The sequence below is a fragment of the Sipha flava genome, unplaced genomic scaffold, assembly GCF_003268045.1.
Source record: "Sipha flava isolate LNK unplaced genomic scaffold, YSA_version1 173_pilon_pilon, whole genome shotgun sequence".
NCBI lineage: Eukaryota > Metazoa > Arthropoda > Insecta > Hemiptera > Aphididae > Sipha > Sipha flava.
Window position 1 is genome coordinate 968090 of NW_020271974.1, and position 25091 is coordinate 993180.

The 25091-nt window shown below is 26.4% G+C and overlaps 5 protein-coding genes across 8 annotated transcripts in view; 3 read left to right on the top strand and 2 right to left on the bottom strand.

Annotated features, from left to right (window-relative positions):
- Positions 1 to 680: 680 nt before the first annotated feature.
- Positions 681 to 3865, bottom strand: LOC112680079 (HIG1 domain family member 1C-like). The gene is made up of 3 exons (XM_025550073.1): positions 3657 to 3865; positions 961 to 1047; positions 681 to 886 (listed from the first exon to the last, which is right to left on the bottom strand). Exons 2-3 carry the CDS (start codon positions 1028 to 1030, stop codon positions 705 to 707), a joined length of 252 nt encoding a protein of 83 aa, XP_025405858.1. The 5' UTR covers positions 1031 to 1047; positions 3657 to 3865; the 3' UTR covers positions 681 to 704.
- Positions 3866 to 4030: 165 nt separating this feature from the next.
- LOC112680078 lies at positions 4031 to 10065 on the top strand. 3 transcript variants are annotated; one of them, XM_025550069.1, is made up of 6 exons: positions 4031 to 4375; positions 4546 to 4793; positions 4861 to 4966; positions 5038 to 5160; positions 9097 to 9231; positions 9628 to 10065. In XM_025550069.1, exons 2-6 carry the CDS (start codon positions 4623 to 4625, stop codon positions 9849 to 9851), a joined length of 759 nt encoding a protein of 252 aa, XP_025405854.1. In that variant the 5' UTR covers positions 4031 to 4375; positions 4546 to 4622; the 3' UTR covers positions 9852 to 10065. The 3 variants fall into 3 exon arrangements, with proteins under 3 accessions (XP_025405854.1, XP_025405856.1, XP_025405855.1); XM_025550071.1 differs by having other exon boundaries at positions 4032 to 4375; positions 9151 to 9231; XM_025550070.1 differs by having other exon boundaries at positions 4370 to 4461.
- On the bottom strand, positions 10050 to 18038 carry LOC112680075 (sec1 family domain-containing protein 2-like). 2 transcript variants are annotated; one of them, XM_025550066.1, is made up of 12 exons: positions 17832 to 18038; positions 17551 to 17764; positions 17277 to 17474; positions 17037 to 17138; positions 16824 to 16961; positions 16560 to 16741; positions 15885 to 16131; positions 14360 to 14485; positions 14065 to 14266; positions 13891 to 13993; positions 10337 to 10492; positions 10050 to 10261 (listed from the first exon to the last, which is right to left on the bottom strand). In XM_025550066.1, exons 2-12 carry the CDS (start codon positions 17737 to 17739, stop codon positions 10066 to 10068), a joined length of 1839 nt encoding a protein of 612 aa, XP_025405851.1. In that variant the 5' UTR covers positions 17740 to 17764; positions 17832 to 18038; the 3' UTR covers positions 10050 to 10065. The 2 variants fall into 2 exon arrangements, with proteins under 2 accessions (XP_025405851.1, XP_025405852.1); XM_025550067.1 differs by lacking the exon at positions 17832 to 18038 and having other exon boundaries at positions 17541 to 17758.
- On the top strand, positions 11339 to 12584 carry LOC112680077 (cyclin-H). Its single transcript, XM_025550068.1, has one exon. It carries the CDS (start codon positions 11536 to 11538, stop codon positions 12436 to 12438), a length of 903 nt encoding a protein of 300 aa, XP_025405853.1. The 5' UTR covers positions 11339 to 11535; the 3' UTR covers positions 12439 to 12584.
- Positions 18039 to 22777: 4739 nt separating the features above from the next.
- Positions 22778 to 25091, top strand: part of LOC112680084 — a 30485-nt gene continuing 28171 nt past the window's right edge. The window contains exon 1 of the mRNA XM_025550080.1: positions 22778 to 22875. The gene's annotated coding sequence lies outside the window, so the exon portion shown is untranslated. The remainder of the gene's footprint in view (positions 22876 to 25091) is intronic.

Consider the following 25091-nt stretch of genomic DNA (forward strand, 5'->3'; position numbering starts at 1 on the left):
AAATGATATAAAAATGTTAAAAAAATGTATATTTTACTGTAAAAATTGACGAATATTATGTTTTGATAAGAATTAGAATTTGTAAATTAATCAAATAAAACTATAAATAATTTACTCAAATTAATTTTTTTATAGGTAAACAAATTGTTAGTATACACTACTTTTCATGAAATGTCTGTAATATTTATTAATATACATATTTGAACAATAAGGTATCAATCAGATATTATTTAAGTAATGATTGATTAAGAAATGATAATGTAATAAGATTTTGTTTTGATTTATTTCTATTAGTTAGGTTTCTATTTTTCCTTTTAGTTTTCTATTTTTATAACAAGGGAATAAACACAATTGTATATTAAACAATAAAAATAAGAACTTTTAATGTTGCTTATTAAGCATAAAATGGTACATTACTAAGACATAAAAACGTTCTTACCTCATAAAACAGCCAAATAAAAATAAAATTCAAAATTATATTATTACATAGGTGATTAGGAATATTTATACAATTATTGTATAAACCTATAAATTATCAGTTAACCGAAAGACATCAAATTGGTTTCATCTATAGTGTATGTATATAATAATACATTTACACAGTAATTTGTTATATGAATTAATTATTAAAAATAATACTAAATACTTAACAACATCATAAAATAAAATTTAACTAAACATTCTAGAATTTTATTTTTATTTTTTTAATAGGTTTTTGGCTTCATTGATTCGGTGTAAATTTTATACAGTACACCTATTCCAATAATTCCAACAGTTGTGCCTTGAGCCGCAAGTCGTAGTTGAATAAGGTATAAAGAGGTACTTCCCTTGTGAGATTTGAATTTATAGAGTCCATAACCAGCTACTAATACAAATCCCAATATTCCTAAATATTATACACATTATTAGAAATTCAATTTTAACATTTTAAATTAAACTAAAAAAAAATAATCTACATACCAACTGGATACAGGGGCATTTTTTCAGAAGATTTGTTTAATTTGTTGGTAAATGAATTTTCTTCTTCCATTGTATAAACGGTTTTATCTAAAATAAATAAAAATATGTAAAATGTAATTAATTTATAAAACACAAACCATTAGATACTTTATAAATCCATCACGTACAAGTTTCTACCATTTATACAAGTTATCAGCTTTTCTTATAACATCAATAATTACACAATTAAATTAAACGAATAAAATTAGTTAAGAATCACTTAAAATAAGAAACTAAAAATAATAAAATAAAGTTTCATCAGAAGCTCATAGCACAAGATTTAATTATTTATGGATGTATATCAAACATAATAAATATAAGAATATATTTACTTTTACGATATTTTGCATAAAAGAAATTATTTACATATGACTTAAGATAATTTGCAGTTATTTCTATATTACAACATAATATTAAATATTAAATTATAAAATAATATAATTACAATTTTAATATATTTTCAAATGTAAAATAATGTAATATAGACAAGCAATATAATAATTAATATTTTTAATTTTGTATTCTTATAGACAATTGAATACTATGTTTGAATAAATTAAGTTAGGTTACATATAACAATTGTGACCATAATTCTATTGCTAGTTAAAATTTTTCTTATCTAATTTTTAACATAATTCCAAAGGTAATTTTATTATAATTTGCTTTTATAAGTTTAAATAATTTGACAATATTGTTATGGATACAAAGTACAATCTGTGCAAACAAGATATCTAAATGAAAACTATTGATTCATTTTCATAATTTTATTATTACTATGAGTTTAGCTTCAAGTTGTACAAAACATGAGAAGAAAATTTTAAAATATGTAACACCTTATGTATATTTTCTATAAAAAAAGCTAGAAGTAAATGTCAATCAACATACCACAAACTGTAGCTGATCATTACTAGTTAGTATCTAATATTTTATTGCAAGTGTATAGCATATTCTATGATTATTAAATTAATAAATTATATATTATGATAAACTTATTTATTTTTAGCCACAAAGTAGAAAACATTTAGTTGAAAAATAATTAAATACATTTTAAAATGTCCTAGACAGTGATACAAAAAAATTGTATTGGACTTATAAATACATAAATATAAATGTCTCAATAATAAAAACACAAATCCCAAGTAATTATTAAGGGGGACCATTTTATATTGTGGACATAATACGATATATAAGATTCAAAATGCAATAATTCCCCAAACAATTCTATATTATAAAGAAGGTATTATTGTTTACCATAAATATTTCTTAACACTGTAAAGGAATAAACTTTCAACTAAAAGCTTAAAAAAAAAAAATAGTTAAGTATATAGAAAAGAAAACTTTATTTAAGAACAATAAAAAAAAAAATTAAATATGCAATTAAATGAAAAATTATAGAGTAAATCTAATTTTCTTTTGGTTTTTGAAAACATGTCAATACATAGTTGCTTTTTCTAGGAACTAGAAAATGTAATAAGATAAAAGGGACTATGTGTCATGCTACAATTTAGTAGTAATTTTGCTTTTATGGTTAATGTGTCTCCTTAAACTATTATGATAATAAAATAAATCGTGATTACTTTGCTTAATCTTAATATTTTGTATATATTAAAATTATTTGATCTAAAATAATGATCTCAAAATATATCAAAAGTTTAAAATTAAATATATATTCAGTTTTAATTGGTTAACAATAAAAAAAATTAATAAGCCTTATTGCTTAACATTAAATAAAAATTAACTCATTAGGAATAGCAATTATTTCTATCAAAAAATCATTTTAGATTAGTTTTAAAAACAAATCAATTATTTCATATTGAATTAGTAGATTGAACATATCGATAGGAGAGGAGAAAATAATGTTTATATTATGCAAATATTTGTTAACAAAATAAATAAAAAACATAAATCTCCATTATCCTTACTAATACCTATTAATTGGGTGGTTGATAATTTATTAAATGCTGAACTATAATTGCAATGTATCGAAAGACCCTTGCACAACAGATGAAATATATAGACACAGCTGTAGAAGTGATGTAATTATTACAAATAATAAAAATGTAAAATTAAGCAATTGAAACATATGAATATTGAAAAATTAACTAAAGCACTGAGATAATATTAAAATAAAAGTATAATTCTGTATAATTTATCAGATAAGTATACGAATACAAGAAATGACAAATACTTAAAAATGTTGCCTAGGCATACACAATGAAGTTTTGTACGTAAGGTAAATATTATTATAGCTTAATCTACGAGTAACATTTGAAATAGAGATAAATTAATACCCATTACTAGCTACAGTGATTACCAGGGGCATGCTTCGGGGGAGGATTTGGGTGTTCAAATTCCCCTCGAAATTTCAACGACTATAGGAAGAAGTATTGGTTAATATCTTTATACGGTTTCATATCGTAAACATTCATCAAGGTTATTTATATGATCCATTGTCTATCACATAGATTATATATAGAACTATAAAATTATCACCAGCATTTTTATCCTGTGAAACAAATTAATTTGAAATACGTAGTAGCGAAAATATTGAACCTCCTTCCCGCAAAAAAAAAAAAAAAATGTCCTGATAATGAGTAGGGTGTACCAATAAAACGAATACCCGTAGTCAATCAAAATGTTGCGTTCGATGTACTTACTCGATTGGTTCTACAACGGTCGTGCGAAAATACAGAGAAGGTCGACGGTGCGTTGAGACTAGGAAAATATATTTTTAAGCGGACTAGTTCGTCGTAGCCTCGATGGCTACGTCTGGTGAAGTGGTGAACTTGAAACTCGCGATGGCGACAATCGCGACCGTTACCCGATATTGTGCAAACATTTATATAATAATGATGAAAATACATATCACGACGGTGATAGCGTTAAGGTGGTCAAGTTTTTTATCGCCGAGCAACAGGTTGGCCAACGGCGACTGTCTTTGCTGTGCATTATCGGTCGGGCGAGCTAAGGTCGGTATCGTAATTGTTATTGTAACAATTGAACGCTAAAATATTTGAACATATTAAACATTTTAACCCCACGGTCAATAAATAAATCGAAACGATCGGGAATGGGATTTTAGTTCCGTAGGTTGTTGTTCTTGTTTGATTAGGTGTTTTTATTTTTTTTTCATCCTTATCAATTGCGGAAGACCTGCACTATCACCCGCCTCGTCTTCATCGTCGAAGGGTGCAATCCTCAGGGCGATATCTCATTGATGTACCGTGGCAGCCCAACAAGTTGAAGTCGTGCGGGGTACGAGAAGTGAATATCCTTACAGCCACGCCATCCATCCTGTTCCGTTCAACTAGATTTAATGGGATCAACGGATTGTTGCGTTTAAAACGGACTTCGGTCGGGATTCAAGGACAAAAACGTAATTTGAAATTAAAACAATTTTGAAGCCCGTCGCTGGTTGCTTTCGATTTTTGTATAGGTACCCTATTGAGTTTGACCTATTAGGTAACTGCTCCTCCAATGTCCTCGTTATCAAATGTATTAATTCTCCATTACAATGGGTTCATGACTAAAAACTTTGGTTTTCAGCTGTGATAGACAATCATCGCCAAATGTCACTGTTCCATTTAAGTGTCTCTTAACTGTTTCTGTTTGACTCATGCATCATGTCTGTGGAGAAAGAAGAATGTGAACTCGAACAACTGGTGTCTTCCGATGAGGAGCCCAGACCGCCTGCGGATAATTCACATATTACTCCTCCCATTACACCTAAGCCACCACCTAGAGCACATTCTCATATAGACAGTCGGACTAAGACAAGTGGTTCGAGCAACAAGGTTTTTAATGTTTTATAATCCTATAACTATTGTCTTTAATACCACTTTTATCTGTTTTAAAATCTAGTCGCATTCTGTTGAAAGTCAGAAGAATGAATGTTATAAATCTAGTGTCAAATTATCTAGTTCTTCGTCCTCGCATCAGGATAATAAACCTCAAACACAACTCTCCAGTATGATTTTTATATTCATTATGGTTTGTTTATCAATTATATCTTTCTTCAATATTAAATTTATATTTTAGAAGATATAAGTGGTACAAATCGACTTATGTGTGTTAATGAACGATTAGGACGCAGTTCTTTACATGACTACAAACCACCACGGCCACCTCCTCCTAATTTTAGTAAACTGCAAAATAAAAAAGGTTGGTTGTTAGAGTTAACAGTTAATAGTTAATTTATGACATTTAATCAGTAGATATCTTGTTAAAAAAAACAATAGTCTCTTTACTATTTATATTTATAATTAGGGCCTGATTTATTTCAATTTTTTTTTAAATATGTTTACTTTAATGTATTTATATGCAAAATCAAATACTACTAATTATTAACTATTATAGAGATATATTATTATTTTTTATCTCATCATAATGTTAATTATAATATCAAACATTTCCATCATCAATTTTCAAGACTTAGAAATGCACTTGCGTATCAATATAATCATCATATCATCATTAATGCCATCATATAATTTCGTTTTAAAATAGGCTTAACTTCCTATGCAAAAAAAGTAATTCACCCTTTGAATCATGAATAGAGGTCGGATTTTTCAGATTATACATATTTGTTTCTAGTCCACTTAGTTAAATTGGGATGAGATATATTTACAATATATGAAACACTGAATTCACAGAAAAAAATTTATTTTGCATAAAAAAGCATATTTTAGGGGTTAGAAAATATTTGAGAATATTTTATAAACATTATTATTCTTGAAGGTTTTATTTTGTAAATATTTTTTTCAAAGAAAATAATTTATATTACCTATTATTTGTTTGCACATCCATGCAAATATTACATACATCGGCATTTTGATAATATTGATCAACAAATACAATATTCACAATATGAGTTATTTTTATATCCTTGGTTGTTACAAAAATTAATCACTAGATATTAGGGGTAATCCATGTACGGTTAAAATTTGCATTAAAACCAATTTATTTTTTATTTTTTTCAAAAATGTTATTATTAATCAAATTAATAATAACATTTAGTAATGGATAGATTTAAACCAAGTAATAAAATAATTTTTTTTTTTTTACAAAATATTCAAAGAATATTTGTATTTTTAAAGAATATAGAATATATTGCTTTTTTTAAACAACATAAAAACATTATATTTTAAAGATTTTAAGAGAATATTAATCCGACCTCTAGTAATGAATAATGGGTAATGATAAATGATGTATCTAAATTTTTAATTAAAATTGCTGCTAGTAATACATTTAGAATTTTACATTTGCTCATAAATCTGGGCCTTATTTATAATATATATATATTATCTACTTCTTAGTTATAATAGCTTAATAAAATATAACCTGCATGAGTAATTGGTTTAATAATAAATTTATTTAAAATATGGTATTTTGACATTTAAGTTTTTTTTAAAAAATAATTTTACTTGTGTCCAGTGGCGCCGAACACTTACTTTTGTAGAGCAGTTCGCCCCTTCATTTAACTATGGTGGTAAGGTATCTGGTGTTTGGGTAGGTGTGAAGTGGGTTGGGTAGATAAATTTACACTCTAGTTAGTAAATCTTAGGAATGTACAAATTAAGTGACAGTCGATCTGTAGATGATAGGATACTATGATACGATAGAGTAATCTGCCTATCGATGCATGTTCTTATACCATATTAAGTATAAAAACGTACATTGACATTAATATCAATTTCGCACACATGATGAAACTAAACACTTTTTGGTTCTCAGTGTTTAAAAGTGATTGTACAGGATGCAAATACATCTTTTAAACATTTTAAGGTAATTACTTAAATTACAGTTGTTTAAAAAATGGAATAAATGGCTTTTTGTTTTATTTCTTTAATTTTAATAACGTATTTAATATTTAATTAATTAAACCTATATTTATAAAAGTTTCAAATTGATATTAAATGTTTTTTTCTAAAACCACTATGGATTAGGTATGTGTAACTATAAGTAAGGTAAATAGGTAATAATTAATACCTAATTTATAATTATCATTTTCAGTCTGTGTGATTATTGATTTATGAGAAAATACAAGGCATTTTACTCGATCATAATTTATATTATTATTATTATGTGCTGTTTTAAGTGGCACATTTAACAATAAATACATTTGTATTTTAAAATAGACTTAATAGTGCGGGCTGTCAGTTATAACCCCCTACCCCCCCTGGATACGCCATTGATGAATAGTACCTACCTAATAGATGAAATTGGAATGATAAATTTCGAGCGAAAGGAGTGACTTTATGATGGTTAAATTTACAATATTTACAATGTCATTCAAACATGTAACCTGTCATTATTATGCTCTAACTTTTTGGGTGGTGGTATTAACAAATTTTTATACTTTGCACCACCAAATAGAATACAAGTCGGCGCCACTGCATGTGTCTATAACATAACATCCAATAATTGTTTTTTAAGCATTTATAGCATTAGATAAGCTTCAATTATTATTTATATTGCCCATCTATGTTTAATATTAATTTAAAATATAACTTTTGTGTTTGATGAAAAAATATTGAATCAATTTGAAAACATATATTTTAAAGATCAATATTACTTATAATAGTTACTATTCACTGTGAATAAAATTAATTAATTCTGAATGAAGTATATACATAGTCTTGTATTAAAAATTTTACTATTGTAAATATTAATTGTATTTGTGTATTCTCAATTTAATGTTGTAGCTTATAATTTTTGAATCATAGTTAAGCTAATAATGAAAATGCATATTTAACAAATTTAAAGTATACCATTTTTTTTTTTTTTTTTTTGTTAATGTAACAATGAACGTTTGAATAGTTTAAATTTAAAAAGAGCTATTATACCTATAGTATTTATTTATCAAAACATGGCATTGAAATGTTCAGTTTGTTAGAGCCATAGTTACTTACAACAATAACTGACAGTACATTACGGTAAAATAGTTTTGCCCTTTTATTCGACATATATCTACATTAAACATAGTAATTATAAATGTAAATTCTTTCATTATTTTTATTTAAGATGCATCAGTATCTCGGTAGATAATTTGAATTATGATATAAAGTAATATTATTTATTCAATGAATTAGTTTGTTTTAAAAATAATTAAATTGTATTTTTTGAAGTATTTCAATTAGGTTCTAAATACTATATTAATGGTTGATAACTATATACTAATTCAGGTACATAATTGTTAATTATTTTTATTTTTATGCATGCAAATAACCTACAATTTTTTATATTCTTGTTATTAAATTAAATAATGACATTAAAAATTGAATATAGTATAATAGTAAAAAAAAAAAAAAAATTAAATCATTTAGTAAACAAGAATATTTTTAATGTAATTGAAAACATTATTATGTTGGTTATTAACCTAAATTCAATTTTATAGTATTTAATCTTTTATATATTTTAATGGACTTCCTTTTATATATGCATAATGGTAAGAGTTTGTTATTCATGTTGCTGCCTTGTTAAATTTAAATGCCATTAATATTTCACTATGCACTAGACTTCTATCGTTTATAATTTTTCTTTACTTTTTCTTTATAACTTTTATTATTTTGTATCGCTTTGGATTAAAGATCAAAATTAAATTTATCTTACAGAATTAACGATGTTGTTAGTTATCAATCCTCAAATGTTTGCACCATTTTCTTCATTATTTTCTTTACATTCAGAAATGTATGACTATTAATTAATTTAATCTATTTTATTCAGTATTTTATCAATGATTGCTAGCAGTCCAAATAATACTCGAAAATAACTATGCATGCAATGATAAAATGTTTCAATTCTTAAGTGTATCTAGTTGCTTATTTACTTAACACTGTTTTATAGCATGTTCAACACTTGTATTTATTGTTTAGTAATAACTATTTGATAACTCAAGTATTTTTTTTTTTTCTGAAACATTTACTATATCACTACTTGATAATAGCATTTACCTATCTCTTTATAAAAAATGTATTAAAGAGTTAGTGTTTTTTATTATTTCAGCTTATTTATTATTTTTTTTTTTTTTTTTTTTTATTTATATTTTGTGTGTTGGTTGCTTTTGTTGTTGAATCCTGTCCCATATTAAACAAATAGTGTTCTCTGAACAAACTATGGACAGAAGTTGCCTACATCATTGTTTTTTGTCAGATGTGACCGATGTCAGACAAATGGAGCAAGCCCTTCAACAACTACTCGAAGACTTTCATTCTGGAAAATTACGTGCATTTGGTAAAAATTAGACTATATTTATTTATAAAATGAATGGCGAATAATTTGTTAATTTATAATAAGTTAATTTTTATTTTAGTCACTTTGAATTTTTAGTATTAATGCATTAATTTTTTTAATGTTTTTTTTATTGAAAACACGATTAGCTAAAAAATAAATTACAAATACTTAACTAACCCTTATTTGTACACAATAACACTATTATTTTGACTTAACTATAAAAAAAATAATACTATATAAATAATACCTGACAAATAATGACAAAGAAACCAATAAAATATAATTTATAATTTGTAATTTATAATCTATTATAACATTGAATAATATGCTGTGATGTAATACATTATTAGTGATGATTATTTAATAAAACATTTATTCGTTAAATATATTATTTAGGTAAAGACTGCAGTATGGAGCAAATGACTGCTATCCGAGAACAGCAGGAACATTTGGCGTGGTTGCATTTTGAATTGGGCGTGAGACAGGATGGATCCACACCTCTCAGCGAACAAGGCATCGCAAAAGGCACAGAAAACATGCACTCTCTAATGGCTAGCCTGGAACAGCTGTCTTTATCCATAGAGAAGTTACATTCATTCAGCAATTCAACTTTCGATTGAAACACATAACATTTGTCTAATCCTTTCATTGGTACATCAATAATGACTACTCTGTACATAGTGGAAGGAATTCATACAAACAAAATAATAATAATAATTATAATAATATTGCTCATATACCAATCATTCCATGGAAAATTTTACCAAATTATCAATTATGTAATTTTTTTCTTTCTTTGTTAATTGTTAAATAAATATGAATTTTTATAATTGACTACATTCGTTTGAACAATGAGTGCAATGCCTCATATGGCGATAACATTCTTGTAGATCCTATGCTAACTCTGATGCCGCAGTTTTTTGTTGCTTCACAAATAGAATGCACTTCATGTCCACTTATACCACCAATGATGAACACAATGAGATGATCACAATCCAGTGGATGTTTGTTGACTGTGTTAATAATTTTACTAGAGAAAAAAAAATGGTTTTCATAACGTTTTAAATGTTTATTTAAACCAACGTCATAGTGCAAAATTACTAACTTGAAGCCTATTTTAATGAAATCTGTAAGGCCATCGGACTTGGTTTTTAAAACTGGTAAATTCGGTCGCATTGGACTACACACATCATCCATCAGTTGTTTGACAAAAGAACTGTAGCTCGCTGGTGCATAAGTGTTTTCTTTTACAAATAGTTTTCTGTAAACAAAAAATTAAAAATTTATCGATCAATGTCTAGTAAAATACCTCATTTCAAATGTTTTCATAATTAATATGTATAGTGAAATTATCAGGCCCAATATTACATCAAAGTTGTTTTATAGTTTTTGTATAAATGAGATAAACGTGATGATTATTTTTTATTTATTTATCAATGAATCAATTTACATTTCCCGTTATAAGTTCTTAACATAAAATAATTTTCAATAAGAGAATAGCAGTGAATCACAATTTACATATTGTTTTCATACGTGCAACTAGACGTGAGAGTTTAGCCCCACAGATATCTGTAAAGCCCTTTCAAATTAAAATTAATGAAGCTTAGACTTTTTTTTTCATTAATTTAATTTTTAATAAAATCGAAGTAGGTACTTATAGAGTTTATTATTTGACTACATTAAAATATTATCAACATAATTAATAAAAATAATTTAGTTGAAAGGAAGAAATTTTCACAGAAGTATCATTGGAAGAAATTGAGAGGACTAGTCTTGCACACATTTGAACATATACTGTATAGAAATGAGCTAATGAGGGATCGTATCCTGTAAGTAAATCAGTAAAATACCGATATCCAGAAATCGCAGGCCTATAGATCGGTAATATCCGGTTGCTTTTGATCCCTCGAATGTAAACTCTAGTAACGCCTATGATTGTTAATACAGTAATATCAATTACGATATTTCAATTTTCTACTTCACCGCTGCGTTATGAACTATTGTCCTCGGATGGAGAAACGTAGTTACAACGACAGTTTTTATTATCAATTTCAAGTGTTATCAGTAAAACAAACGTACACACACCACGAAGATATACGTGTGCTTATCTTGACTCGTGGTACACACAAAACAAAACCGTACAAAATGCATGATAATAACTAAATAACGTATTTGAATCTGAAGTCAAATGAAATTTCAGATAATCGAAATAAAATTTGTACGAAAAGCGTTTAAAGTGTTAACTTAATACGTGCACATATTTGTTTGTATTTATTTTAATTTGCAAGGAAAATTAGGTCAGAAATGTTCCCCACGAGTACTCAAAAAAAAAATTGGATATTCAAAGATGAGTCGGATTTGAACGCACTGCGTGAAGATGCTAATCAGCAGTTCATCAACAGATTTGGGTCGCACATGAGTCCGGAGGAAAGGAACACGTTCTTCTTGGACGTCAACGAGGAGCACATAATACAGAAATGTCACGAGTATATACTGAGAGACTTTTGCCACAAGTTTCAGCCGCCCATGCCGAAATACGTGTTCGCGACAGCACTGAATTACCTTAAACGATTTTATCTGTACAACTCGGTCATGGACTACCATCCCAAAGAGATAATGGTCACATGTTTGTTTTTGGCGTGCAAAGTGGACGAGTTCAACGTGTCACTTGCTCAGTTTGTGGCTAACATCAAGGGCAACCAGTCACGAGCGACCACTGTAATACTCAACAATGAGCTGTTCCTCATGGAACAAGTGAAATACAACCTTAAGGTGCACCATCCGTTTAAAGCTATCGAAGGCTTTCTTCTAGATATCAAAACAAGAACGCGAATGTCAGACCCAGAGCGCATGCGTTCACACATTGATAGTTTCATTGATAAGTTACTGTTTACGGATGCATGTCTATTATTTGCACCATCTCAGTTAGCACTGGCTGCAGTACTTCACTCCGCCAGTCAAATCAAAGAAAATCTAGATTCCTATGTAACAGATTTACTATTAGGGGACACAGGATCAGAGCATTTAAAAGATCTAATAGAAGTTGTCAGAAGGATAAGGATATTACACGTCAGAGTAGCTGATGACCACACAAAAGAATTATCGCGTATTAGTAAAAAATTGGACAAATGTCGAAATCAAGAAAACAATCCATTCAGTGATAAGTATAAAGATAGAATACAAGAAGCATTAAATAATTCTATGTAGTAAAAATGCATTCTCTTTTTATTTGTTTGAAAAATTATTTAATTTTATTATAATTTATTTGTAATTCATAAATAAGATCATAGTTTAAACTTGTATTATTCTTCTAATACTGAGTAAAATTCATTTTTTTGTCAAAAGATATCAATAGACCATTTATATTATTATTGTATATTGAAAATTAATATAAAGAAAATATGAAATATGTTAAGATCATTTTTCAAACATTAATTAAACCTTATTAAATAATAAACTATTTTGAAGTTTTACCTAAACAAATTTCTGTAAATGTTGTACTTCATTATTTAAACAGGAATTAATGTGAAGATTTTTAAAACAATAATCATGTTAAGACCTATGGTATCCTCGATGGGGGGGGGAGTTCCTTCCATGGCTTCTTTTCTTCAAATGTTTATTATTTATATTATACTGGAAAAATTTGAAAAGTACACTGTTAAATCTATAACCATGTGTCGGATGCTCTATATGACATGCACCTCAAATGAAACCAGGTTAACTACCTAGTATATATGAAGTTCTCCCCCTCCCAATATAAAAAGATCTAAGGACATCACTGGTATGGGCTTAAAAATATACATACAAATCAGTTTACTTTTCTTATGGATAAAGTTATGATTCAAATTTTACTATTGTGTTTTTTTTAAATAACCAAATAATTATTATTATATTATTATATTCATATTATATTTAATCTTTTATTTATATAGTCATTTAATTTTTATTCATTTATCATTATTTGTAAGCATTTGTATCTATTGGTATGTGGTTTTTTTTATTTAGATTAAATTTAATGTATTATAAGAGTAGAGGAAAAAGTTGAGTCCTCTTTTGTTAAAGTCACAGCTCTCAGTATGAGAAGAACTGTTCTATAACATGTATTAAACTAAAGTATAATCTATGGCATTTAATATATAAAAGTTGATAGGATGTTACAGAGTTTATGATGAGTAATATTTGTAACCAACTAAATATGTTATTAAAACATCAGTTTCTAATAAAATTATTATTTCAACACTTATACAGAATTTATAGAAATAATGTAAAATAATTTAAATATTTTGATTTGCAACAAATGCATCAATAAAATAATATAAATATTTTAATGAGTATCAAAATAAATTTAAATAATGAGGACAGTCAATAATATTTCAAAATAATATAGTACTTTAAGTTTCTACAATGCCAATAAACGGTATTGTTAATGTAAATTAATATTAGAAATTGTGCTGAAATCCAAAGTAAAAAACCTGGTTGTGTAATGTTATTAATTGATATCGAACACCAAAAACACTAATCACTTTTATAAATACTATCTTTGAATGAATATTTTATATTACAGGTACTGTAAAACATTATACATTCAGTTTTTTCCTAATTTAAAATGTATTTTGATTTGAATTATAATAAATGCATATAATTTAAACAAGAATTTACCTGTACTGAACAAAATTCTGTCTTGATGACTTGATTTGATTTAAAATAAAGATAAAATTTTCAGCAGCTTGTTGGCATGCTAGTGGCGTAATTGAATTGACTCCTAAATATTATTTAATTAGAATATTATAATTCCACAAGAATTAATAAGTTATGTTTTTGTTTTAACTATACCTATAAAATCTTTAATAATATATTCAGGTAAATATTTTAAGTCATCATAAAAAGCTTCACCAAGCATATTTTCTAAATTTATCTGATGTTCATCTGATATTTGAAAATCTTCTTCGACAACTGAGTACAGTTGAATTAAAATACACAAGAGGATTTCGAGTGATAGCTTTCTATCTTTTCTTGTTTTAAATAATTGACCAACCTGATTAAAAAAAAAAAATAAATAAATAAATAAATAAAATAATGAAGGAAAAATAACTAACTAATTATTAAAATTTAAAAATTATCAATATACTTGTGTCAAAATGTCAATGTCACTTTCCAATGAAATATTTTGTAATAATAGTTTACCAATATTTTGAGCAAGTTCAATTTTTGAGAGATTTGAGGATTTCAAAGCAGCACATATACATAACACTTGCTAAAAATATTTTGTTTTATTAAAATATTAACAAAGAAATTTACATATATATTAATTACCATATTAAAAAAAAGTTAAATTAAAAAAAAAAAAAAATCATTAAATTAAATAATTATTATTTTTGAGAAAGGTTATAATTTTTTTTCAATTATTTTATTTTATATATTTGTTCTTAACTTATTAATCAAAATAATACTATAATAATTTTAACTTTACAATATTTAAAAAAGAATATACAAATTGTTGTGATGAAAATTGTGGCCATAATTTTTACTTAAATGAAAATGTTGGTTATTACTAGACCGCGGATTTTATGCATTTGCATATCTGCATATGCAATTGCATATAATTACCTTTTTTTACTAAGTATGCATATCTCATTGATTCTTGATGTAAATGGCATATTATTATTATATTTTCAACAAGAAACACACTGATTGAATGTATTAAAATACATACTACATTTATTTTTTTTTTATTGACATATAGTTCATACCGACCGAACTAATTGACTGGACAAGTTTCTACTGCCGTCTTTATGTATAAATAATATATCGAGCCTAGTCTTTAGACTAGAAAAACTTTTGTCTAGTCTTTTTTTTTTCTTATTAATCTAATTGGTAATCAACCAATTTAAAAGTTCTGATGCCTTATCAATCTGTGATACCAAGGAAGCATTTGAAACCCTGTCATTACAACACAATTTAAATATGATTTATTCACATTTCTCTAAAATACCAAAACTAACTAAAAGCCTAGGAGCAAGAAATTTGCTACAACACAATTCGTTAAAAGTTATGGAGAAATTGTTGTCAACAGCAGCTGGACTGCCTGACGTATTTTCAGAAAAAATCAGAACAAAGATTACTTAATTACTGAACAAAATGCCTGCCAATGATTCGCTAAGTATGATCGATGCTTACATTGATGGCACAAGTAATGTACTTCCCGACACAATAACGAGTAACATAATTTCTACATTTAAATACTGCACTGTGATGTTGAGCGGTCATTTTCTGCTCTTAAATTTATTTTGGATGACAATCGCCATAATTTTCAATGGACTACTTGGAGCAATATTTAGTGATATACTACTATGAGAAATATAGTTCTAAATAAATATACATAAATGTAATATAATAATTATTTATGATAATACATTTCATCATCATAATTTTTCCATTTTTTTTTTTTTAATTTAATTTTTAGCACATATTTTAACATAGTCTATGCATATTTTTGTATTCTATGATGCATATTTGCATGAATATAATAGAGTATGTTTAGAGTAACGCGGTCTAGTAATTACTTATTATTCAATCATATGTCTAAAAATAGTATTTTTTTACATGTTAGAGTTAATTGATAAAATAATTATTTATGATTTAATTATATTTACTTGTTTTAAATCAATATTTTCTTTGTTATTAAACTTTTCGTCAGATAAAATGGTTTCAAAGAGTTGTGGTGTAATTCTGGATATAGTTTTTCGAACGGGTCCTGAACATTTTTCAGTTAATACTGTTCGTATGTTTGCCAATACATTTTTTTCATTTTTAGTTAGTAACCATTCAACTACTGGAGTAGGCTTCAAGGTTGGAGCCAAACACATTGGTACTTCTAATTGATCATTGACTTCCTTGTACCTTAAAAATTATATTTAAATGGTAAAATACATTTTGAATGTTTGGTACTCGCCAAATAAATATAATTAAAACAATTCATTTAAAAATGTATAGCAAATGAATTTTTTCAAATTTAGATAAAATACTTTGAACAGCAGATTCTCATTATCTTAACTATAAGTGGAATAAAAAAATGTTTAAGACGTCAAACAATTTAAGACATTACATTTTATAACGTACAATTAGTACAGTTTAATTCAAGATATCAGCATTTAACATAAGAAAAATCTATTATATAAAGTTTAATAAAATTCATTATGACAGTTGTATTATACATTTAGGTGTGACTTTAAATGAAATATTATTTATACATTTGTTTGGAAATACTTATATAAACATTAATTTTATAATATGCAGTATATAATGTAATATACATTTATACAACATACTTTGAGTCTTTTATCAAAGGTTCAGTAGTGACTGCAATATCTGAACATGTTTTGGGGAATCTATTCAATAACATGCTCATTTTGTCTAACAGACAGCTAGATGCAAAATCAGTAACAGCATACATATCAATTATTCTATCAATAAGTATTACATTAACACGACTCAAATCTGAATTTACTGACTAAAAAAAAAAAAAAAAAAAATTATGCATGGAAATATAATATTATAATATTTATATATTTATATTAATAATCGTTTTATACTTTCTGAATTTTAGAAAAATGATGAGATACAGCTTCACTTAAAGGTCCAATGGAATAAATGTCATGTCTTACATTCAAATGGTCAAATATGTTATTTAAAGTGGCCGAAATTTTTGATACATAATTTTGATAGTTATTCTACAACATAATTATGTTTAATATCATAATTTACAGTATATACAATATAATCCATTATTAAAAACATAACTATACCTCTATAAGTATAGGAATATCTTGAAGATGAGGAATTAAAAATAATGTAGGAGATAAGCAAGTCAATGAAATTGGTATATCCATTACATCCACAGTTCCATCCTGAAATACAAAAATATAATAATAATATACCTATAGTAATAATTTTTTATTTTCAATGAATAAAACAAGAAATAATTGTTTATTTTTTTTTTTTTTTAAATAAATTCATTAATATTTTACAATCTAGTGGAAATTTACCTCGTATTTGGATGAAACGGTTTTGCATAGTTCATTTTCTAACTTTTCAATATCATAAGATTCAAACCCACACCCAGCTATAAAGCGGCAATACTTGAAATTACTGTTGTTCAAAACATCTCTAACAATTGTAACAGTCGATTCATCGACTGGTTTTCCAACAATCAACAAACATCTACGATCTTTTGGATGACCACTCTAAAATTATAAAAAAAATGCAAATCATACAGTTAGAAATTATTATATTTATAGTCACTTAAGTACATGGTCGAACCTCGAACGAAGACAATTCTTTGACACTTTTGGCACCAGCTCGATAAAGAAGTATGCAACCACCATGCCAGTGAAGAGACTCAGCAGCGTATTCGTCCAAGAACACCGCAGCTTCTCTAGCATATTTACACGCTTCGTTCCAAGACCAATCGGCTATCACGGAGAACGGAGTGTCCACGTTGAACGCCATCGAACTTCTACCGGGTTCTGGTGTTCTGAAAAGTCAAACGTCATTTTAACCGTTGCATTGGTCGCATCATAGCGAATTCCGATCATTCATACATTTTATTTTTATGCTTCCAGTCGATTTTCTTTGATTTCAAACCGTACTAGCCCACGGCCAACAGAACATCATAGAACACGCCGAGGGGATGACTCACGGATCACCTGTTTTCAACACGCTTAACAAAAACTAATATTGTTTTAATTGTAATGGTCGGTGTTATTTATTTACTTTTTGAAATGTTATCAGCTTCAACGTCACGAATATTATTACTATAAGCACAATCGCATCGTCGACCGAATTGTTATCATGAGAAACGTGTTCATTTCACCGGTAGTCAGCGCCAACGGTACTTGTTCCACGAGTTAATCATTTTAATAAACTTCCGTGGTGTAGTGCACCTGTTGGCTTTTGCATTTCTTTTCCCCCTTTTTACGCAACACGATGTCCATACACGCTAAATCGGTCGTGTAAGAAAACCGTTTGAATCGTATCTGATAACGTAGACTTCTGACCTGTGTCAAGCGATTCGGTCATTTCGGTGATCACTTAATTTTTTTCGTTCCGATTGTTCAGAATGAAAACGTCGCACGCGAGACCGAAGATCATATCTAAAGGCATTGGCGGATCGGTGGGGGGGGGGTTAACCTCCCTCCCAAATCAGGAAAAATATGTATTAAAAATCAATAATTTTCATTATCATATTTATAATAGGAAAATATTTTTCATAAGCCCTCCAAAAGAAAATCCTGGACCCGCCACTGGCTAAAGGTGTTAGTACACAGTGCAGTTTGTTATGGAAAAAAAGGTTCGAGCGCGGCGTTTATATTTTGTATTCTTGCATATGAAAGTGTTGCATGCCGGCGATCATAAGCCTGAGAATGGAGAAAAATTAGGATCACTCTATTTAGGTAAAACCGAATACATTATTAAAATTATTACGAGAGTTATTATAAACATCGGCGTGGGTGTGACCCTTGTAAAAGGTTCCTGACCGTTTGATTTGAGCGGCTTCGGAGAGAGATTTGTTTTCGACAGTCATTATTATTTTAATTTCTCTTTGGGCGGACCACTCGGAACAGGCTCGATCGGTGGCAATGGTCTAACTTACAATTAAAGCATTGCGGTGAAGTTGATAAACGATTTTCACAAGAATCGACGCCATGGTTGAAATCGTCGCAGTGACTACACCGTTGCTTGCTACTATCTTTGGGACGCAACTAGTACGTAGCCGAATCCTCGGCGTCAACAAAATAATCGGCAACCATGTGTCTACTTTTTTAAATTTTCAAAAGGAAATCAACGTCGATGGGGTGCAATGCAATCATGTAGAGGATAAATGACCTTTCCGCGTAAATAGAATTTACAGGTATAAATTTGAAAGCTCTTAAATCAACAGAACTGAAGCGATTGGCATACGACTGGCGCAGTCAGTTATTTCAAGTATAATTTTTAACAGATTTAACGACGATAACGGGGATTTTTTCTAAATAGGCGAATATTTAACAAGAATATGTAATAAGGGTAGAAATATGCAATAATATGTAAAGAACCTCAAATGATTTTTCTACGATTTATTTTGTTTAAAAATTGAATCTATAGTTGTAACTATAACGTAGCAGTTATTGTATATTATATTTATTTCAAAAAACAACACAACATTTTTAATTACTTCAAAAATAATAAAATTATAATGAAATTGAATGTGCAGCAAATGTGTTTAATACAGACACTATTAATCATAATTCACGCCATGAGTTTTAAGCATGTTTCAATTTATTTAAAATATGAACACTTGTATAGATATGTGAATATATAATGTAGGTATTTAGCGGTAGCGCCGAACGTGCGCTTTTATGGGGCGGTTGACCCTTGTATTTAACAATGTGATTTTGATTTTATTATACACTCATTTTATCGATTATTATTTTGCATTAACTTAAATGAGTGGTGGTGATAACTAATTTGAATACTTTGCCTCACCAAATGAAATACAAGTCGGCGCCATTGGTATTTAGTATACTGTAATACAGAATTATTGTATAGTTTTTACTGCATTACAATTAAATATTAATTAATTATTAAATAGGATTATTTTATTATATGATGTGATCAGTGACTACCAGTTCTGTGCATAAGATTTACTTAAGACCCGGTTAGGTTAGGTGAATACTGTTCATTGATCAGTGATCAGTATAACGAGGTGGTAGTGGGACACGATTTTCACATTGATAATTGTTATGATTTATTCATTAATTTTAAGATCACAAACAATATTTTAAATACATATTACGGCTTTTTTTTGTTTATAAATTGATTTCATAATTTCCTAGAACGTAGTAGAAAACTATTAAACTAGTATTACTCTAAGTTAATATCGAGCATTGAATTTCATGGAAATATTATGCTACAGAGCAGGGGCGGGCAAATGGCAGTCCACCGGCCACGTCTGGCCCGCGTTTTTTTTTTATCCGGCTATTGCAATATTTTCAAATTACTTCATAACTTTTTAGCGTTTATCGGTATTTCATTTTATTACGTTGATCGTAAAATGTAAATATTATACTCTTATCTATTATTGAACTGCAGCTAAATTATTAAATGTCTAAATATGATATATGTCCATATCAGCATAGCTAACATAGCTTTAGGTATCTGGTAGGTACTTATTTTATTGTATTGGTTGCGTTCAGTCGTAAAATAAAATTATATAAAGTAAATTCTAATTGTCAATTTTAACGACCTTTTCATTTTTTATTTTTTTGCTTTCTTTTTTCTGGCTCGCTGCTATAAATTAGTTCTCTAATTAATTCGAGTTTCCTATACCTGCTATAGGGCGTTGGAAGTATAGAATAGTTACTTCCGGTAATGGTAGTACATTAGCTCTGTTATTATCATGTTGATCAATAATACCCTTTGGTAACAGTAATAGTATTATTGAAAAGTTTGAATACTTAGAACATTCATTACGTATAATATAAGCGTTTATCTAAGACATTCAAATAAATATTTAAATATATTATAGCCATAGTTGTAGGCGATCAAAGAATTCTTGTAAACTCTTTCTAATAAGTAGTGAGAGAATTTAATTTGTATATTAATTATTATTATGCAAAAGAGCAGTTGTACATAAGATAAGTTAGCAAATATATAAAATATTTGAAATTTACTATTGATATATTCATATCAGGTATGTGTTGGCATTAATTTTAAATTTCAATATCAATGTTATCGAACAATACATTCCCGTCAAATAGAACGAAGTCTTGTTCAGAATCATAATTTTGGTCGCGAAAATGCTATTTATTATCATAGTTTCAGAAAATTTACTTTGGTTATTGTTTTGAATTTATTTTATATTATAAATAAAGTGATCAATAAATTATTATTTCCGATTTTAGTTATTTTAGCTTTTTCATATAGAGCTTATAATGTTCATATTTATTTCAATATATCATTAAGGTCACACACCAAAAGAACAAAACTGTGTTAGTCATCGTTAGTCATTTTTGTTTAAAGTCAACTAAAAGCAATTTATTTTACTTATTTAATTAATCACGAACTAATGAAGTTTTAATACGAAATGTGTATGTTAAAAATATAATTTTAGTTAATTGTAGTTTCTTTTTGTGAATTAGGTAATCGAGTACCTATAATTTTGGGATGAAAATAAAGTTAACAATGAAAGTTATATCAAATCAACTAATCAATGTTGTAAATCTAATATTTATTAGGTCTATCTAAATTAAAATGTTGATAAAGTTTCTATCACTGGTTTATTAAAAACCACCATTCTGAATTTTATTTTTACATCTATTTATCACGGATTTATTTTAATTATTTATAAATCTAAGTTCTGGATATATGACATAAAAAATTCATCATATTATAGTAACATTATATATATTATAATCTACGGCAGTTAATTTGTAATTTTTATTTCTGACACTAATTTCTAAATTTTATTATTGCATACTGTCGTTAAACATGTATACATTTTAGTTATTATTTAAAACAATTTTTGAGTAATAAATTATTCTATAATACACTTCTCATTTTAGATGTAATTACTATTGGAATCAAAATATTTCATTTTGTTCTTTATAAATTGACTTCACGAATGTTTTAAGATTAAAATTAGCAATATTTCTTACCTCCATCGGAATATCGTTAACAGTATTTTTTTTTATTTTTTTTTATATATTGAATTATTGTTTTAAAATTAGCTAACTTAGTTAATTAATTATTTATTTTGTATTTTGATTAAGTAGATTTACTGTATATGTTTTATATTTTTTTATTTGTCTCGTAAGTTGTTGTAAATCAAGGAATGTGTGCCTAAATCATACTTTCAGTTATGGGAATGGTTTATATAATAATTATAATTATAATTATTATATGGCAAAAGTGAAATTATTGTATTTTTACCATATAAACTTTGTAGTTAAAAGTAACCTACTTGAATACATCTACTTCATATTTAATTTTAAAATCATTCGTATTTCGTAAGCATGGGAAGTTTTAATACTCAATGAATATGGTTGATTTTGGTTGATTTACGAAATGTATTCATTTTTATAAAGCTATAATAATATTATATACTATATATTATTTTGGTTAATTTACGAAATGAATTCATTTTTGTAAATGCATAACTATAATATAATATTAAAGTAATATAGTAGACTCTAATTAAGTAAAATATAACTCAAAAACTTATATTTCCAAAAAAAAACTACGTTCTGAAATACAATAAAGTATAATCAGAAAATCATCAGTTTTCCTTGATGCTTATTAGTGTCATTTACTTGTTATAGAAATATATTCTTCTTTGTAAAGTAATATTCGTAGTCTCTCTAATTTTGTTTGAATAATATTAATTTGAAAGACCACGGACTTTATGTGGTGGTACTGTTGTTACTGGGGGTGGAAAGATAATGACGGTTATGGAGGGAGTTTTTATAGGAGGCGTGTCTTCAACAGGTGGTATACTCGGGCTTTAAGAGCTTTTCCGCAGACACACAGAAGCCAGTCGTCAAAATAAAATTGACCGGAGCTTTGTCGTGCACTTACTCATAGACTAAAATTGTTATTGAAAAAGACGTAAGTTAATTTATATTAATATATCATGCGTACATATTTTACTGTTAATTTAAAATGTTATTTATGTAATGTACTTGATTGCATGGCTATTAAAATTATTATTCGAATATATTTTTCTTTCAAATCATAAAATTATGAATTTTTATTTCATTTGATTATATTTTTAGGATTTTATAATATACAATTTATATTTACTTAAAAAATACAAGCATAAGTATTATTATCATTCTTTATTTCATTGATTTTATTACTTCTGTAAAATATGAGACATGAACTCGAGAAACTTTTAAAGGAAGCATTATTTTAAAATAATAGATATTTGATATAATAATTTTTAAATTTAGTATAATAAATAACGAAAATTCATTTTTTTCTTCTAAATTCTAAATTTGAGTTTTTTATTTTTAAATTAACTTATAATATTTGTATTTTAATCAAGTTCTTAGATTTTAGAATCACTATTATATAATTATTTATTATATATTTGTATGTAATATATAATAATTATAATGAGAAATAAATTTTTTTTATTAAAATCAACTTTTTAAATTTCAATATTTTACGTTTGAATTGGCTTTAAATAAAATCTCACAAATAAAAAATATAATGTAACCTCTACTTTGCAGTCAATCGAAAAAAATATTTTGAAATTTTGAATTAATTTTATAATTGTTTTATTATTTAACTTTTATTTTGCTAAGGTTAATTTATATTGTATAATTACTCTATAAAACTAAGCTAAAAAACGTTTTACAGACATGCATTCATTCATTGATTAATGATTTATAAATCTCAACGGTCTTAACCTAGTTCAAAATACTATAATATAATGTCAAGTTTAAGAAACTAAATTTAAAGATTATTATTGTTGTTATTATTATTAATATATTTCGTATTATTTTTAATTTTTTTCAAATTTAAAACTAGAATTCCAGAAATTACTTTTAAAAATATACTGTTACATTCATTCAACATAATATTTTCAAATAGATATGATTTAGCATATGTTATACGATGTACATAATATTAATTAGTATATTGTCATATTACTTATTTAACATAATGATACTATAAAGTTTTCCTGAATTACCTAGAATACATGAACATACATTATATTATGAATAAATTGATGCCTTTAATAATTTTAAAATTTATTTTTATTTTTGGAGGGGTGAGGGAGGTAAATATTAAAAACAAAAATTAAGTAAATATCCGATGCAAAAATTGTTTATTAAAGTTGACGACGAAGTATTTTGTGAAGCTTATTTTTTAACTTTTTATTATTTCTTGATAGAAAGAAAAAATTGAAAAAAACTGCTAAAAATTTTGACTTTATACTGGAAAACGAATAATTTTTTTTTAATTATTTTGATAAAACGAAATCATTTTCTTAAAATGATTTAATATTGAGCGCAATATTATTTTATTATGTTCTCGAAGTTGTTAATAAATCTAAAATATCTCAAACACTTTTCTTAATTTTTATTTTTACAAAATTATTTAAAATATTTTTAAACTCTAGCAGACATTTTAAAATTGTTATGATTAACCACTATTTTTTTTTTCTAACAGATTTCAAAGTTTAAAGATATTAATAAATAATATTCATAATTGTTGTAAATATTAATTTTAAAATATTATGCTTATTTTTATTTTAAATTTTGACCAACCGAAAGTTTAATTACAGAAAAAGAAAAAAAAATTATCATTAACTTATAAAATCAATATAAATATATTTATTACTTTACTCAGAATCAAAATATTTAAAATTATTTTAAAATATTAATTCCTATAAATTTAATATTATATAATTTACACAGGATAATACATTTCTTTGTATAAATTAATATATTAAGTACGAATCAATAATTAATTAAGAATTTATGATTCTAGATAATTATATTATTTTAAAATATTTAGTAGTTCCGGAAAAATGTCATAGGACCAAAATTTGTTTGAAATATAACGTGAGGAATACTGGTTCAATGCACTTAATTATTTTTAAATCGTATATTTATTCTAAACACCAGTATATTCGTAAATTACTTCGTCGTCTTCCAGATGCTCTATAAGAAGATTATAGATTATTAGATTATTTTATAATTATTTAATTTTTTTTTTATTATACTCTCGTAGATTATTTTTGAATCTTTATTATAAGGAGAAAAATCTATTGTGTTACTAAGCAATATTATTTTGTAATTTATAAGTATTAT